General features: G+C 42.0%; 1 protein-coding gene across 7 annotated transcripts in view; it reads right to left on the bottom strand.

The window, feature by feature from the left end:
• GBF1 (golgi brefeldin A resistant guanine nucleotide exchange factor 1) overlaps positions 1-12,640 on the bottom strand; it is a 210,712-nt gene extending 198,072 nt beyond the window's left edge. For all 7 annotated transcript variants that reach the window (XM_063307612.1, XM_063307608.1, XM_063307610.1 and 4 more), the window contains exons 1-3: positions 12,464-12,640; positions 4,371-4,476; positions 2,212-2,278 (exon numbers count right to left, since the gene is read on the bottom strand). In XM_063307612.1, coding sequence (XP_063163682.1) covers positions 2,212-2,278; positions 4,371-4,476; positions 12,464-12,531 — 241 coding nt within the window. In that variant the 5' untranslated portion in view covers positions 12,532-12,640. The remainder of the gene's footprint in view (positions 1-2,211; positions 2,279-4,370; positions 4,477-12,463) is intronic.
• Between the last annotated feature and the right edge of the window lie 6,807 nt (positions 12,641-19,447).

A 19,447-nucleotide genomic window follows, 5' to 3' on the forward strand; every position in this document is an offset into this window, starting at 1 on the left:
TTAAACAAGCAATGCGTGGAAGTGGAAGAAGACAATAGAATAGGAAGGACAAGAGACCTCTTCCAGAAAATTAGAAACATTGGAGGTAAATTCCAGGCCAAAATGGGTATGATCAAAAACAAAGATGGCAAGGACCTAACAGAAGAAGAAGAGATCAAGAAAAGGTGGCAAGAATATACAGAAGACCTGTATAGGAAGGATAACAATATCGGGGATAGCTTTGACGGTGTGGTCAGTGAGCTAGAGCCAGACATCCTGAAGAGTGAGGTTGAATGGGCCTTAAGAAGCATTGCTAATAACAAGGCAACAGGAGACGACGGCATCCCAGCTGAACTGTTCAAAATCTTGCAAGATGATGCTGTCAAGGTAATGCATGCTATATGCCAGCAAATTTGGAAAACACAAGAATGGCCATCAGACTGGAAAAAATCAACTTATATCCCCATACCAAAAAAAGGAAACACTAAAGAATGTTCAAACTATCGAACAGTGGCACTCATTTCACATGCCAGTAAGGTAATGCTCAAGATCCTGCAAGGTAGACTTCAGCAGTTCATGGAGCGAGAATTGCCAGATGTACAAGCTGGGTTTAGAAAAGGCAGAGGAACTAGAGACCAAATTGCCAATATCCGCTGGATAATGGAAAAAGCCAGGGAGTTTCAGAAAAACATCTATTTCTGTTTTATTGACTATTCTAAAGCCTTTGACTGTGTGGACCATAACAAATTGTGGCAAGTTCTTAGTGGTATGGGGATACCAAGTCATCTTGTCTGCCTCCTGAAGAATCTGTATAACGACCAAGTAGCAACAGTAAGAACAGATCACGGAACAACAGACTGGTTTACGATTGGGAAAGGAGTACGGCAGGGCTGTATCCTCTCACCCTACCTATTCAACTTGTATGCAGAACACATCATGCGACAAGCTGGCCTTGAGGAATCCAAGGCTGGAGTTAAAATCTCTGGAAGAAACATTAACAATCTCAGATATGCAGATGATACCACTTTGATGGCTGAAAGTGAAGAGGAACTGAGGAGCCTTATGATGAAGGTGAAAGAAGAAAGTGCAAAAGCTGGTTTGCAGCTAAACCTCAAAAAAACCAAGATTATGGCAACCAGCTTGATTGATAACTGGCAAATAGAGGGAGAAAATGTAGAAGCAGTGAAAGACTTTGTATTCCTAGGTGCGAAGATTACTGCAGATGCTGACTGCAGTCAGGAAATCAGAAGACGCTTAATCCTTGGGAGAAGAGCAATGACAAATCTCAATAAAATAGTTAAGAGCAGAGACATCACGCTGACAACAAAGGCCCGCATAGTTAAAGCAATGGTGTTCCCCGTAGTAACATATGGCTGCGAGAGCTGGACCATAAGGAAGGCTGAGCGAAGGAAGATCGATGCTTTTGAACTGTGGTGTTGGAGGAAAATTCTGAGAGTGCCTTGGACTGCACAAAGATCAAACCAGTCCATCCTCCAGGAAATAAAGCCAGACTGCTCACTTGAGGGAATGATATTAAAGGCCAAACTGAAATACTTTGGCCACATAATGAGAAGACAGGACACCCTGGAGAAGATGCTGATGCTCGGGAGAGTGGAGGGCAAAAGGAAGAGGGGCCGACCAAGGGCAAGGTGGATAGATGATATTCTAGAGGTGACGGACTCGTCCCTGAGGGAGCTGGGGGTGTTGACGACCGACAGGAAGCTCTGGCGTGGGCTGGTCCATGAAGTCACGAAGAGTCGGAAGCGACTAAACGAATAAACAACAACAAAGTGTAACACTGCAATTTTATTGCGTGCAAATGTTACTATGAGACAAAATAAATTCAGACGTTGTAGCTAAAACATTTAAAGAGACCTAAACATTATTGTTTAAAAATTCAAAGACATTGAAAACAGTAAAGATATTCAAAATGAGGACGTTGGTGCAGAGAAATAACAGTGAAAGAAACAACAAATAGTTGGGAAATGTAAAATTAGAAGGTTGGAAGAGCAGAAAAAAGCTAACCAATTATAACTGAAACATATCCATCTTACATATTGACAATAAATTACTTATAGAAACCCCCCCACAAAAAAACATTTGTGAATAATCTTTTTTCAATCAAAATTTCCTTTTTCAGAAGGTGAGATATTCTTAAGCTAGGGTCATTTTCCCTATGAGTATTTGCAGTGCAAATACATCCTGCTTCACAGTATTAATTTTAAGACTTACCAGTTACATTGTTCAAAACTTCTTTCAAAACACTGAAGCTGTGCAATAAGGGATCACGCTCTTCATCCTAAACATATGAATATATTGTTACATATTAAAGCTGGATCCTCAGAACAGAGAGTGAACACTTCAATCTTCTTTCAATAAACTCTTCAATGGCACATTATACAAAGATGTGACTATAAAGTGAAATTTCTTCTAATTATTAAATAGTTTACAGTTCTTACTTCTGAAGAAAAATAAGAGTTTTTTGTAGGAGAGGACAGTATATGGTATCACTCAAAACTCCAGAAGTTTCTACACCACAGCACAACACACTACAATAGAGCATGTGAAATAAACAGGGCACCTAGAGATCATAACTCAAGGAAATAAAATGATGTGTTAGCCATCATTAGACCCAGTGGGATGACAACATGGAAGGCAACAATGTATTCAAAAGAAACACACCCAAAAGAAAGGATAGGGGTTTCAGTTTTTTTTAATTCATTCAATCATGCCCAATTCTCAGAGGCTGCCTGGACAGTATTGGGGTATTACACCACTGAGGTATTACACCATTCCTAAAGAAAATAAACAAGTGCACAGATATTCAGGAATTGGAGCATGAAAATCTTGTTGAAAGTGTTTAGGTAAGAATAAAACAAGAAACAAAATTAATACATTCACGTGAGGTTTTGTTTACAGACTATGTGAGCAAGCAAAAAATACAGATGATATCTTCAAGCATCACATTAGTCCTTCAGAGGCATTCAATAGGGATGAGGCATTATTCTGATATCTGCTCAGCACCTGGCTGTCAAGAGTCCAAGGTCCAGCAAATTCTGGTGGATCAACATTTATGTGAGAACAACCCTAATTTGAAGGTTTGAAGGTAGAGGAAAATAGTTTTAGCTAAAGTCCTGATCTGAATAATAGATTAATACCTTGAATCAACTGGTCAGTAGTAGCTATTTTAAGGATTCTGAGAGGTTATGTTTCAAATATGACTCACCTTAATCATCTGCATGGCAGTATTTACAATTAAAATATATATTACTATAACAGTATGGTCCAGAAGCTTTAGCAGCTTCAGAGGCACTTGAAATACTTGTAAGATTAAGTGATGCTGTATTTGAAATAAAACCAACAATTCAATTCTATATAAAACAAAAAATATATAACCGTTTTACATACACTTCTTATGATCCAGGAACAAAGTTAATTCAGGAATGAAGTTAAATAAAGCTTGTTCCATATCTACTGGACTTTCCAAAGAATGTTTTTAAAAAATGGATCACTATCGGGTGTTTTGAGTTAGCACAGTATGAAATCCGAGGGTACCTCAGTATGTCCGTGTGACTCTTCTACTTCACAAGCTGCACTGGTTACCAATTGGCCTCCAGGTGTGATTCAGCATGCTAGCTGTTATATATAAACCCTTTGTGAAGTGGGGCCTGGATATTTATAGGACTGCCTTTCTCCCATTGTGTCTGTCCATCCTACAAGATCTGGCAGGGCAGGCATGCTCTAGGTCCCACCTACAAAACAATGTCATCTTGTAGGACCCTGGAGGTGTACCAACTCTGTCATCATTTCTGCCGTCTAGAGTAGAGCCTCCCTGAGGTCCATTTGGCTCTAATCCTTCAGAAAAGTGTTACAATTTGGATTTTCCAACACACCCTGGGTCAGGGCAATTTGTAAACCACTTGAATTTTTGCATATTCCCCAATGTGCTGCTATTATTGCATGTGGTTCTGTATAGTTTTCTTTTTTACTGAAGTTTTTAAACCACTGTACACCACCTTAAGCCATTTCAATTAGGTGGCATTATAAATTGAATAAATAATAAGGGTTTGGACTAATCATTCTCTCAGCCTGTTATCACCCACAAGTCCTGAAGAACAGAAATAAAAGGAAGAAAATAATCTTGTCCAAGTATGGGTTAACAAGTATGGGTTAACAACATAATTAATTAATTAAAGGTGTGTCCAGTAGATATTCTGGGTCAGGAACAACACATTCAAGTCATTTTGTCAGCCATAATCAAAGATTAAAATGGCATATATTAACACAGAGTCATTATTGTAGTTTCTCTTAAATAATTAATGTTGAAAGATACATTTTATTAGGCAAATTTGGATTCAATTAATGCAATTCTTCCACTTCCAGTAACTTACCAAACGTACGTGAGTACTCCATCTTGCACTGCGTTTTATGGCTCCTACTACTGTATTGATTTCACCTTGTACAATGTAAATGTTCTTATCCACAATCCTGACAATCCTAAAACAGAGACATCAAATTACTATTACACCAAAAAAGGTATATTCCCATATTAGATCAAGAAATTAGGGAAAATGCCCCAGAGTCAAAATTTTGAAAAGAGGCAGAAGAAATTTTCTAGGGCAAGTAGCATTGATCTGAATTGCACTTTAGCAGTCTGCTTTATGATAGTTATCTGTTTGTAAACACAGAGTTTACAAACTCATAAAAACTATTAAAAGGGTTCTTTTTATAAATCATTCATACCCCAACATTGGCTTATAGCAGGAGTACAAAAAATGAGGCTTCTGGGCTGCATGCAGCCTGAAAAAGGTTGGTTATGCCCCATTACACTTTGTCACCTCCTCAGCTTTATCTACCCACCAATGGACTACTAGATTGCTCACTAAATATTCAATTTCACAAATGAGACACTGGTTCTTTTTTCTATCTGATCTTTCTCAGCCTGCTTTCCCTAATGCATTTCATGCTACTACTTGTCTCTACTTTTCATATTTGCCCCAGTCAATGTTTCTTAGCCTACCTTCTGCTGTCTCCTACTACAGCTTCTCTTTCCCCTTCTCCAATCCTACCTTCCACCAACCTCCCTACATCCTTCTTAGCCCATTTTCCCTAGTACTATTTCTTTAACTTTTTTTAAATCGATGCTGCAGGGGTTTTCTTGACTTTGCCATTATCACATTAAAAGAGTGATAATAAAATAAAATAATTCAAATAATGAAATAAAATAAAAATTACAGAAATACAAATGACAAAAAGGGACTCAGTCCCATCCAGTTTGGAATGCGATCTTCAATTTGCAATACAAAGCCTGGGTGGCACCCTCAAACTAAGAAGTTGTGCACTTTGGCTTATAATTCCCAAAGCAGTTACAATCACACATTTAAAAACTGGCACATTGATATACAGTTATCATGTTCTTCTCCCCCAGAGCACTCAAGACTGCTAACAGACAAAATTAATGTAAATAAAATAATTGAAAACCAGTTAAAAATACATGACCAGTAGAAATGATCACAAATAATACATTAGATGTATCTGTGTAAATATTTACCTTGCTACTATCATCTCCTAAAACCCAGAGTCATCTGAGTGTCAAGAAGCACTCTGAAATTGCAGACACATACTTTCATGAGAGCATAATCCCATTAAAAACAGACTGAACTCTAACCACCAAGTGTTGGTTCCTGCTGGTCTACAGTACCTCCATCTTGGTTGGATTTAGTTTCAGCTTGTTCGGGTTCATCCCATTCATTAAAAAATTTAGACTATGTTTTTTAAAAAAGCAACTCCCTCAAGTTGTATAGGAACTAACAATCCTTTCTAGGTAGTCTTCCGTAACTGCCACCCGGTATTTTCCAGCCAGCATATCTACTCAATTCTCCTCCAGCCTCAAAAGACAATAAAGCTCAGTAACGTAAGCATCCAAATGTCAGTTATTTTAAGCTAAAATCCATAATAATCCATTCATCATCAGACCAATCAATGTATCACAAATTATCACAAAGAAAAGGGAAAGAACTACAAATGGTTAACAGTATGATAACAAGTTATTAGAAATGCTTATGAGAATACAAAGAAAAGTAATAGTCTACGCACATTATACCTGAAAATACAATTAGCTGCAGTACAGGATTTAGAAAATCAATGATGCTTCTGTCACTATGTGGTCCATCTAAAAGTAAATCCTGTTCACTCTGCAGGGACTCACACATTTCTAGGCCATGGTTTCATATACATTTTCTACCAGGCTACAGTAAAATAAATCTAAAAATAAAAGGAGAAAGAGGCAGTAAAGATTCAGATAAAGCTGAGACAGAGTTGAGGACTTGAAGGGACAATGAAGGAAAATCCTAGGAAAAAAAGAGAAAACTGTTCATAGCTTACTGTTTTAACTTGCAACTGGCAATTCATTAGCAATGTTTTACTACTGTATGTACTAAACTTCAACAAACCCAATACATAATTACCTCCAATGTCAAGAAGATTGAAACTACTTTAGCAGATACTGTACATGATCAAGATATCAAAACTTAATTTAAAAAAACATACCAAGGCTACCCTGAAAGTGAACACAAGGCAGCACACAAAACAGAATTAAAACACCTTTGAAAGCCAAAGGGCAACAAATACTAATAATAAACAAGGTGACACCCCACCTCAGAAGAAGGTAGGGCAAGGACCTATTAAATTACCCACCCCAGGGGACTTATGGATCCTGCTGAGTTTCAGAGGGAGTTTGGGGCTTTCCCTGAGGGAAAGTGGGCAGTTCAGCCAAGGCCTGGGTTGCAGCCTGAAATAAGTGGGTGCCTGAAATCTTGGACCATATTACCCCAATATACTGATCCTGGGGTGCACCTTGGTCTTCCAAGGGGCTTTGAGAAAAAAAGAATCAGAACCTGGATCCCCATCGGAGAAAGACAAAGAGTGACTCTGAACATGACTAAGCACCCATATTTGGGATTACATTGGGGAATTACTTCTCCACCTTCATTACATCCACCAACAGCTGTCCAGTGGTCCTATTTAGGGTGACTCATTCCTTGCTAGAGAGGGCCAAGTTGCATATATTGGGATACTGTGAAGAATATTCTAGCTATCTGGTGGATAAAGTTGCTCCAATAGACTCTGAATTGGACTCCTACTAGGCTAATCCAGTTGAAGAGCGTGGAGTTTGATCTTGTGGGTTTAATTTCAGATGAGTTTGAGTCTGTGACTCCTGATGAAGTGGACAGGGCCTTTCAGACTGTGAGCTTGGCCACCTGTTTATTAGATCCAGATCCCCACTGGGTTGTTAAAGCTGCCCAGAAAGTGACTGTGGTTGGGTCCAGGTGATGATGTTGGCTTCTTTGAGAAAACAGATGGTTCTCCTCCTCAAAAAACCATTAATAAACTGAATGATCCTTGAGAACTTTTATCCGGTCTCCAAACTTCCCTTTTGAAGGAAGGTTGTTGAGAAGGTAGTCAGGCAACAGCTTCACAGTATCCAGGAGGAAAGGGATTATCTGGACCTGTTCCAATCTTTCAGGCCAGGGTATAATTTATTTATTTAATTAATTAATTTTTATCCCACCATACTGAGATGGCACTAGCTGCATTTGTTGATGACCTTTGGTAGAGCCGAGATGGGAATGGCATGTCTATCCTTGTGCACCTCAGTCTCTCAGCAGCTTTTGATACCGTCATTATGGTATCTTTCTGGACTGGTTGTGGGGACTAGGAGTGGGAGGCACCATGCTGTGATGGTTATATTTTCTCTGCAGTTGGTTCCAGGTGGTGGTGGGGAGATTGAGTCCATGTTCCCTCATTTGAGGGGCACCACAGGCTTTGACACTTTCCCTGTACATGAAACTGCTGGGTGATGTAATCCATTGATTCCAGGTCTTGTATCATTAGTATGTTGATTATACCTAATTGTGCATCTTAACCATGGGTCACTCAAGTGATGCTATCAATGTCTTACCCAGCATCTGAAGGCTGTTGAGGTCTGGCTGGGAAGGGAACAGACAGACTCAATCCTGACAAGATCAAGTGGCTGTGGATATTTGGACCCCCTGGTGCTAGACAGTCTTCATCTTTAGTCTTGGATGTTGCAGCACTTTCCCATTCAAGATTAGTGCACAATCTGGGGGACATCTTGAATGTATAGCTCCAACAGTGCACCACCTGCACTGAACAGATCCAACCAGTGCACCACCGCACCAGTTGCTGGGGGGCCTCCACATGGTCAGGCCTTAATTACCTTGCGAGTGGACTATTGCAATATACAGGGGACTGGACTGCCCTTGAAAAACCACTCAGAAGTTACAGCTGGTCCACAATGCAGCAGCATGGACAGTAATGAGCATCCTGTAATACGTTTATGTGACACCACTGCTCTGCCAGTTGCACTGCTTTCAGGTGCAATTCAAGGTGCTAGTTACTACCTATAAAGCCTTTCATGGCATAGGGCCTGGTTACTTGGAGTAGTAACTTATCTCTGATAGTTTCTGGCCATACAGTAAGATTGGGTGAGCTTGAGGTCCCCTCAATTAAACAATGCCATCTAGTGGGAACTTAAAGACACGCCTTCGCTATCATGGCGCTCACCCTCTGGAACAGCATTCCCCACCCCAAGACCCATATGGTTTCCATCCTGATGATGTTCCAATAAACACTGAAAACTTGGCTATTCTCCCAGGCTGGTTAGCTGGTGAGCCCCTGTAAGATTTTGTGCTGTTCTTTGTGAGGGGTTTCTCTCTAGATGGTGTGAAAGGTGAAAGGTCCCCTGTGCAAGCACAAAGTCATGTCTGACCCTTTGGGGGGACACCGCTTTTGCGATGTTTTCTTGGCAAACTATATTGGGGTGATTTGCCATTGCCTTCCCCAGTTGTCACCTTCCCCAGCATGCTGAGTACTCATTTTACCGACCTCGGAAGGATGGAAGGCTGAGTCGACCTGAGCCGGCTACCCAAGAATCCAGCTTCCGCTGGGATCAAACTCAGGTCGCGGGGAGAGTTTTCAGTTGCAATACTGCCACCTACCACTCTGCGCCACACAAGGCTCCTCTCTAGATGGTATCATGTCTATTTTGATTTTTATATATTTTACGTAGATTGCCCAGAATCACTTGGAGTCAGCCATTCTTTAAATCTATATAAATAAGTAAATAAATACATTTGCATCATAAAAGCAGTTCTAAAATTTAAAAAACACTCAAAGGCCATTAACCAAACACATTCCTAAAAGCAAAATTTTATACATCATCATGCCTTCCAGAGCTCTATTGGCAGAGTACGTCATATAATGGATGAAACCATTTAACAGTTTAGACCTACAGTAAGGAACTTACAACTTCAAGATATTGCTGAATGACACTTTCAGCAGCCCTAGCCAAAATGAAGAATGCTGAGAAATTGTAGATCAGCAACATCTGGATGGAAGGGCCAAAGTCTTATCACAAACTTTGGGGCTACATGCTCAATTCATGGAAGTCTGAGGATCCAGTAATATCCCAGAAGAGTAAAACATGTAAGGAAAAACAGAGGAAAGAAAAAAGTCCTCAAAAAATATAGATCCTAAGCAACTGAACTGAGTCCAGAAAGAAACCAACAGCCAAAGTAACTCTACTGTATTCCCTCCACTCCCAACACCATTTTTCTTATCCGGAACAAAATACTAGATCAAACAAATGCCCTATAATATATCTAGTTATCACTTTGGAGAGGCATATGATTGTCATATAAACTACGAAATCTTGAGCCTCACTGAATAAAGCCACCTTTACACAGTCACTGATAATTTACTCCTGTTATCTGACAGTGTACTAACAGAATCCCTATTATATTCCAGAAATTAAAGCAACATTCTTTCTTTTAATATAATAGAAGTATTCTACAGTACAGGGACTGCTTGATCTCAAATCTACATTGGTCATTCTATTTACTGAATTTATCTCACTAATGTCAAGAAATGTATTCATACTTTAATTATCAAGATAATTGGCTAGTTCCAGTTTTGTACAAGTAAAAAATGTTATAAATAAAACAATAACCCTTGGAGGTAGCAGAAAGTCCTTGGAATAGTCAATAAAACAAAGAATCAGAATTTAAAGTAATCCTATTATTTAAATTATGTTCCTCAATTTTTAGAATCAGCATGCTGCTACAATATCACACAACATAGGTACAAGTAGTCTATACAATTTGAATATTTTTAAGATTTGTATTTACAAATACAATTTGTATTTACTAAGAAACATCTTGAGTAGATTAACTGGGCTGGCAAACAAGTGAAGCAGCAATATACATTGTGTTTTCTTAAGAGAAAGAAAATACCCTCACTATGGAATAAATATTTTTTGTTATCAATTTACATGTAGTATAGAGCCTTAGTTTTTACTGATGGCACATTGACAAGCCACACTTCAGAGCAGGGATTGGGTGGACAGGCTGGGTTTATGCTAACAAATTGCTGGATAACAGTACCACAATTTTCTATATGTTGGAAAATACAAAGAAAAATAGATGTGTGAAGTTTCTCATAAGCTGAAAATACCCATTTTACCTTTTAGAATCCAACCCCTAAACAACTGAACATAAATCAGTAAAAAAAATTATTAGCATCTTTGCATCACCAAAATGCTTCCCCAGCACTGATAAAGGTTTTTGAATCCCACTTAGTGGCTTAGACACTATAAAGCAACTCATCTACTTATCAGACAGCAATACACCTTTTTGTGTAACACAGTCTGCCATGCCATGATGCCTAATTAATAATAATAAAATAATATGCGTGGCTGTCAATAATCTTATGTGCCTAAACAAGAATCTGCAATCTCCTATTTGCTAACCGCATCAACCTAAAAAAGCTAAAATAAATTAGAAAGAAAACAAAGATTGCAATCAATCCTGCTTTCCACAAAAAGTAATGGTGACAACACTTGTTGAGATGGGCAGCTATAGAAATCAAACAAACAAACAAACAAATGAATGACAAGCTATATCCAAGTATTTGAATAGATGGCATAGTTAGTATCTTGAGCAATGTAGTTTATAGAACCTCTACACCAGCCTTTCTCAACTTTTTGACCCTGGAGGCCTCAGGGAACCCCTGCATATTCAGGCTCAAATACAGGCCAGACGTTATACAATTATTATATTCATTTCATGCGTATGCCTGTATAGATGCATTAACAGTGTTCTTAAACTAAAAAATAATGAAACGTAACTCTTTAAGGTGAAGTTGCCTGAATTTGAAATAATTTTTTAAATAAATCGTGATCTCTCAGGGAACCCCTAGTGACCTCTCGCAGAACCCTAGGGTTCCAGGGAACCCTGGTTGAGAAACCCTGCTCTACACACAGGTCCTAAGTACTTCCAGTTCATATTAAAGTCAACTTCTTTAATCTCCAACAGACATTTAAAATAAATCAAGATGTTGTATAACTAGATTTGAATGAATAAAGGATAGGGCTCAAGGTTAGACCCTCAACCTTGTTATAATGAGAAAAACATTAAGTTAACACATTGTGCTAAGCCACAATATGGTGCAAAGCTAGCCAATACAGTTAATTCAGTACATGATCTTAAAGCTATTTCCCTATCTGTACTTTATACTGTCTTCTGGCATTTTTTTCATCAATCATCCACCACTGAGGCAATATAAAGCCTGTCTTTGCTACTGTTCTAGCAGCTCAATGGCTTGAATATGGGTAACTCTTATCAGACAGGGTGACTAAAGGAGACTTTACCAAAGTTAGGTGTCTGCCTCAGGTCACTAAATCCAAATCCATACCCAATTACAGAAGAGGGAACAGTTGTCCAAAAACAACATCACTCCTTCAGACCTCAGTGCAGATCAGGCCAGCTGATATTCTCCTTGCTCCCAATCTGTATGTACAGATGTAAAATACCATACCTCTTTCCCTTTTTTTCCACACAGCATCCCTCCAGATATTTGCCATTCCCAAACAGGCACCCAGCAGAGTAAAGAATTTCAAATTCAAGAACCCGTGGGGGCAGGGAGCGACCATGGTGTAGCCACAAGGCAGTCCATGCCACCCATCCTGAAGCCCAGGCCTTGCCAAGCTAAACGTCTGGTCTTGGGTTAAAAAAAAAAAAGGTAGGCCAGCTACCGTTGAGCTGGATTGGCCGAGGAATCAGTTCGCACAATACAGCTAGTGATACACCCCGAATTCCGCCGTACTTTTCAACACCCCGCCTTCTGACCATTCGTGATTCGCGAAAGACCCAGTGCCCGCGGAGACCTCCAGCTGCCCGACATTCCCGCCCCATCCCCGTTACTAAAAGTTGGTAGGGAAACAATTCCTCAGGCGGCAGTAAGGGAAATCATGTTGCTCCGCTTCTCGTCGTGCTTCTAGCTGCTGCCACCTTTGGACTTACCGCTGCTTGCTCGCTGACCGCATCGCGGCCTCCAGCAAGACAGGCCCAAGCCCAACTCGAGCCTTTCTGCGACTGCTCGCTCGCTCCCTCCTTCCCTCGCTCACCCTTCCATCCATCCGGCGGCGTCCAAAACGGGGCCGGCTTTGGCGGGCGTCGGCAGGCGTCTTGGCATTTCGGGAGCCAGGTCAGCAGCCGCAGTCCCGCGAAGCCGAAGAAAGGCGGCCTCAGAGCGACAAAAACCGGCTCCGCTCTTTTCTCTGACGTGGAAACCGACTACAACCGAACTCGCTACGTGTTCGCTACGAGGGAGAGGCAACCCAAGTAGCCAATCGAGAACCATCCTGAGATGACAGAAGATCTATTCTCCAATCAAATCAACGAATTACACTGAAGGACGGACTGAAGGTTTAGCGTTCCAAGAAGACTCGGCAGAAGAACCAATCAAATGCGAGATGAGTTAATTGACACGTCAGTTACCAATATCTGATGCCAAGTCTCTGGTTAGGTGGGTGACTCCCAGCCTAGGAAAATATCGTGACATTTAAGCTGCACGGTTGCGGTGGTGCGTAATTGTAGTTAGGCAGTTGTCAGCTGTGTGTGGGATTCAGTCGCCTCGTTGCTTTTCAGCCTTCTCCGTAAAACAACAGACGTGTACATGAGAGGCATATTTGCAAGGGCAGGTAGGTTTAAGAGTTTGCGGAGACATTTGATCCATGATTGGTGTTCATACTGATGCCTTGGAGGCAAGTCCTGGAAGCGCTGATTCGTGGAGACAGCAACCGTTCATACCCAGGGAGCGTCCATGGCTCCGGGTAGATGTTTTCCTGGTTGCAATTCAGTACCTTAACAGCTACCTTACAATGGGCTTTCTGTTCTCAATCGCTGCAATTCCCGACTGTTTTGGATAAAACCTAAGGAAGCCACAGACTCTCATTTCAATGCTGCCTTGGACAGCATTTCCTTGAAGTGGGAACTACTTTAAGCTTAAGGAAAACTTAATCCTATCTCATTCACAGGCTGGAAACAAGATGAAGGCAACATTATGGGCACACACAGTGAGAAAGGAGGCCTAGCCCATTGGAGGTACTCCATCTGGGTCCACCTGCATCCCTGAGCTACGGAGTCTGAAGTGGTTTTACATAGCACCATGGCTCAGCAGTCAGTATTGCTTTAGCGCCCTCAGCTGGAAAGGGCCTTGCACACTTCTCACTTCAGACAAAGCTATGATACTTCTTTGGAGTTGTTGACACATGAGCCTATTTACCTTCACCTAGTTGTCTTATATTGCCAAAGCCAAGTGCAAGAGGTAGGCATCAATAGTCAGGAACAGACAGAGAGATGTCTCAGTGCCAAAGCAGCATTTATTAGATACCTTGATGTGTTTCAGATAGCAAGTTCTTTGTTAAGGACATTAAAAATGATAGAAGCAGAAAGTTACTAGAGTTCTTAACAAAGGACCTACCGTCCCATGTGCTTTAACACTTTGAGAGTCATCACTTCATTTGTTTGTGATATTTTGCCAAAATCTAACCCTTTCTGACAATTACCTGAATGATGGTCAATTTCTGTAAGATATTCCTACAGGGTTTGTAATAATCTTCGCTGTCATACACATGCACTGAAACACACACACAGGCAAATCCACACATCAGTTCCTATCTGTAAGGAATAATTAAGGCATTAATTGCAGGTTGGGGTTCTAAGAATTGCTTGTGCCATGTTGACAAGGGCATAAGCTGAATGCGAGTTCTCAGCCCTGGTGGCACATTGGGATAAATCATCTGCACTTTGAGGGTCCAACACTGTAACAACACAGGGGAGTTCTCTCAGTCAATTCTTAGAATAAAACTATATTTGAAACATGCAGAGCTTTAAAGAGTCCAGTGGTGCCTTTAAGGAGTAGCAAGTTTACATATATTTTGAAGAATCACAATCCATTTCATCAGGATTGAATCAGGATTTTTATTTCCTCATGATAAAATAGATTGTGATTCCTTAAAGCTTACATGGTTAAAAACTGCAAATATGATGTAATCGTTGGAAGTTTTGGGGAGTCTTTTTGCTGCAAAATAACTAACACAAATAAGTCTTTGGGAACATTTCCTCAGTTGTGGAATTCATGCTAACAGCATCATGTAAAAACCTGTTGACTATGGTCATCTGCAGGTGGCAACAAGCAGGGGAGACAAATGATGATGTATGCATCATATCATCATGCAAATATGATGTAATCGTTTTGGTTTTATTTGGCCTGGAAACCCCATGAGTTGATTCAATTCAGTGAGATATAAGCATGATAGATGAATATCAACTACTTAAAATTGTGCTGAATCAACAGTGGCAACCAGTGCAGAGCTTTCATGGGATCCTGGACTTTGCATCCGTTAGCAAGCTAGCTGCTATATTTTGCCTCAGTTGCAACTTTTGGCTATTTTTAATGGTACTGTAGAATATGTTACAATAATCCAGATGGGATGCAATCAAGGCATTAATAACAGAGTCACTGTTGATGCACTAGCTGCAAATGTACAAAAGTGCCTTTTGCCACAGTTGTCACCTGTGACTCTAGTAATAACTGAGGATCAACAAGTCCCAGTCCCAAAACAGCCTGTTCAGGGAGAGAACAACTTCAGTCATAACAAGCTAAATCTTATTCCATGATTCTAACTTCTTTTTGATCAACAGCATTTTCTGCTTATCTCCCTCATATAGACCAGTATCAAACTTAGGCAACATAATGGTTGCGTCCTTGGAGTTAGTTGTAAGGAACAATAAAGCTGAGCATTATAGCATACTGATGGCACACTCCAGATATCCAGAGGAACTCCCCTAGCAGTTTGACCTCGATGCTGAACAGAAGACTTTAGTTACACTGTGTTTTCCTGAAGATTTGGGTTCCCCTCCCCCAAATAATTATCTCTGAACTGGGATGGTAATCTGGGGTGGGATGGTACTGAGAATGTAGAAAACCCATTGCTATCATTTCAAGCAGGATTGGATGAGGATTGGGACAAACAATTAGCCTTGCCCTCTGTCTTCTGGGAATGTAGGTGAAACTAGAATATCTAGAGTTTTTATTTTATTAAATAATTTCTATTTTATTTTTATTAAAATCTGTTTGTAAAAGACCAAGGTATGTGTTTTATTACACTTACCTTTAATTTCCATTAAAACATTAAGTCTAGCTTTATATATTATAATCACTTTCCTCACTGCTGCTTCCAACTCAGTCTTCCTTACTGATTAATAAGTATTTATATATTTATAAGCCATTTATTCCAATAATTCTGGACAACTTAGATCAGATCAAATCAAATCATATTTATTTGGTCAATGACCAGCAAAATTTAAAAGGAGAAAAACAAAGTAAAACAAAGCTGGACAACGTAGAAGAATATACATATAACAACTGGTAATTAATGTAATTCTTTCAACAAAGATGTGATATGACCCCAATGATGTACATTCTGGGCCAGGTGCCATTTCTGAATCCTATCCAATGGCTGCATGAGCTGCCCAACAAACCTCAAGAGCTCCACTGACTGGTTCTCCACTAATGCAGAGAGGAAACCTATTCCTACTTTCCCCCTCTGATTGCTATAGCTTTGGGTATGCTGTCTGAGTGAGATGGGCGGTGACTAAATTTGATATATAAATAAATATGGCATAAATGCTATCAGAAAGCTAATCAGACTCATTCCTAGACTTGTACCACAGCTGCTCAAGCTACCTGGTATGATCCTTCATTTCCTACATGAAGAGCAAGTGCATCTATTAGTTCCACTGTATCAAGTGCCTGGGAGACTCCATTATTCCTTGTCTCAAATAGGATATCAACAACATGGTCAGTCAGGTTCAAGAAAATGTCACACCAAAACTGACTGGTACCCAATTGGATGCATTATCTCTGAGGATGGACCAACCTAACCCGATACCCTTCGCTTTGGCTGTGTATGGCAGAGTTCAAACTGTCATTCAGCAAACTGTCACAGATCATGTGTTTCCCCTCTGTAACATTTTTAGTATACAGAATATTTTACACTCTCTCCTTGAAATACAAATAAATTATTGACTGAATGCTGTAAAATATTTTCATAGTTTTTATACAATGTAAAGACAAAGAAATGCCAATAGAAAAGTTTCGTATCACTTTGAAGAAGGACTGAAAGAATTATATTGGGGGGGAGTTCAAGATTAGCTCTGGAGCTCAAAAAGATGAGTTAACCTTTGTCCACCCTAGTCTAACAATATGTAGAACAATGATTAAGGAAAGCTACTACAAACTTCTATAAATTATGGGTAAAGGGACTTGGGGAATGCTTGAACCTATGAGGTTGTCTAGGAAATAGCTTTTCGATGGTAGGGAACTATTATTTTAAAACATACAAAGGCATTTTAGCCTGTCCTATTTTTCCTCTCATGTCCTCGAAGAGGAAGTCAAAGATCTCCTGGCATGGGTGGCTACAATGCGAGTAGCCGCGGAAACAACAGAGGTGGAGCACAGTCTCTCGATCCCACCTAGAGGTCGAGGGAACTGCATACCCTTGCTTACAGTACTTGTTTTATTTCTCATTATGCCAGCGCGCACGTAGCCCCTCTCTCGTTCGGACCCCCGTAAGCCCCTAAAGCTTGTCTTTGAAGAAACGCCTTCCCAAAGGCCCGATCCTCCTTCCGCTTAAAGAGTTTTCCCCCCAGCGGCTGCCTTCGCCGGCATCCTCCACCGCGCGATCTTTCGCCCGCGGCGGTTCTCCCTCCTCTCGACGGGGCAGCGCCTTGGGAAACAACTGTCGGGCAAGGCGTGGTCTGGAGCCACACCTAGGAAAGAGGCGGGACCGCCGCAGCCGGCGCGCAGCTAGAGATGGGGCGGGCTAGGAGAGCGTTGCCCGAGGGCAGCTGGCTGGGGGCGACGATGGCCCCTTCCATAAAGCCGATGTTCCCCGCGCAGAGGAGTCACTCGGCCGCCGGATCACTCTCCGTGCTGCGGCGGAGCAGAGCTTGCACCGAGGACGTCGGGGTGAGGTGGAACCTCACATCCCCAAGTCCAAAGGCGCGGCGAGACTGGACGGCGCCTCTTCAGTGCTGCGGGAGCTGCAGAGCTGTAAGTGCCGCTCCCTTCGCTCTCTCTCGGGGCCGGCCGTGCTTCGGAGAGTCGTTTTCCCCCTGGCCGCGCTGCCCAACCCAACCCAGAGGCAGTTTGTCTGGGATCGCCTCCATCCGGGTGAGAAAGGAATTGGCCGACAGTCGGACTGTGCTAAGCTGCGCTGCAGTCGCGGGCGGGCGGGCGGTCGAGCGGCTGCGCTCCCTTTTCCTCGCGTGGGTTTTCGTTGGCCAGGCCGGAGCAGGGTAACGCTTTGCTTCCACTTGGCTAAACCAGAGCCGGAAAAGAGGTTCCACAGCTGTTCAGAATTAATTGGGATTCCTCTCTCTAAAGGACAGTCTTCGTTTTGATTAAAGGGGGAGGGAGGCCGTCTGCGGCATGTGGGAGAGCGCGTGAAAGAAACCAAACTGGACCGCATTTCGATAAAGAGACTAAGGGCGTTCACGCAGAGACCGGACTCCTGTGTACAAGCCGAAGTAAGGCCGCAAGTGCCGACAGGAAGGAGATATAGATATATAATATTTTGCTGTTCTGTAAACATGATCCTGATCAGGACATTTTTAGTTAAGATCCTGAAAAATACTGACCTTTGAGGTTAATAAAAGAAATTATAAATTATAACCCAAAATTGAGACTATTTTAAATAAAATAATTCACACATTATTACATTATTAACTGAAACAGCACCATGCCAAACATATTTTACAGTTATTTTATTAACGTTTTGTAAATATCCTATCATAATCAAAATATATTTCGAATTTGCTTAACCTAATATCCGATAGACAAGGATCCTGCCTGTCAAATGAAAACTGAGTCAGCTACATCGATATTGTATCACATCACTCAACATATTTGTTATCTAAAATAATTACATCAAAATATTGGGGTTCTTAAAATAATTGTAATGCAAGGATAGCATACAAGAAATGTAGTTAGGACAAGATTCAAATAACTTGGTTGTATTTAAATTAGCTCTCCGTTCTCTTGGATTCGGTGTTTTTTTCCTTCCCCCAGCTATAATCATCTCCCTTTAACGACTATATGATGACTGCGTTAGCACTTACTGACGGGCGCGGGCAGCAGCCCCTCATTTATTAGTTTCCCACCCAGGCTAGAACCCGCGGGCGTTGCTGAACTCGGGCCAGAAACCACGGCTGGGCGAACCGTCCAACCCCTCGGCTGGGAGCGGAATCAGGGGTTGGCGCCCAGGTCGAGCCGGCTCACCCTTTACTGAGGCGGCGACAGTGGAAATCAACGGGCCTGGAAGGATTTCCCGGGGTCACGAACTTGTTTTCCTTTTACATGTCAAAGAGTACTGAACCAAGTGTTCGACACTCGTCTTCTGCCCTCTTCTCAGGGCAAGTCCGGGAGCCCGAAAGGCGGAGAGAGCTTTTCTCGTGGCGGCTCCGCAGAGAGCGGCCGAGCGGCTGCGCTGGAGGAGGGGAGGGAAAAGCGGGCCCGGCGTAGGACGGGCTCCCCCACCGTTCTGAACCCCCCGAAACAGCAGGGGCCGAAGAGGAGCGGCGTTTGCACGTTGGCACCCGTCGGAGAGAAAGCGGAGAGGACACGCCTTTCCTCCAGCCTTTGTTTGGAGGGCCGACGCGTGTGGCTGCTGGCTTTCGGGTCGATCCCGATCCCGGTGAGGGGAAAGCGGCGGTCCCTTACTTTTGTAGACTTACCCAGGAAGGGGCTTCTGGCCCCGATCCGTAGTGCGCTTCTGCCGGAAAGTTGCTTCGAGTCCATCATCATAGCGTGCCCAGAGAAGGCCAGCGTCGTCTCTTCCTCGGGGGAAGGAAGCGAGGTTGCTTTCACCTGAGGCGGGGCGGTGGGGCGCCCTGACCAATCGATCCTCGATTAAGGTGCCAGATCCGGCGTCCAGGTAACTTCTGCGTCCAGAGTGCTCTCCTGCCGCCGCGTGGGGCAGGATGTGAGGCGCGCCGGCTGGAAGAGACCGAGTCCTTTGACTGCCCCCCCCCCCTGCCCCAAG

The sequence above is a fragment of the Candoia aspera genome, chromosome 6 (assembly GCF_035149785.1).
Source record: "Candoia aspera isolate rCanAsp1 chromosome 6, rCanAsp1.hap2, whole genome shotgun sequence".
Lineage (NCBI taxonomy): Eukaryota > Metazoa > Chordata > Lepidosauria > Squamata > Boidae > Candoia > Candoia aspera.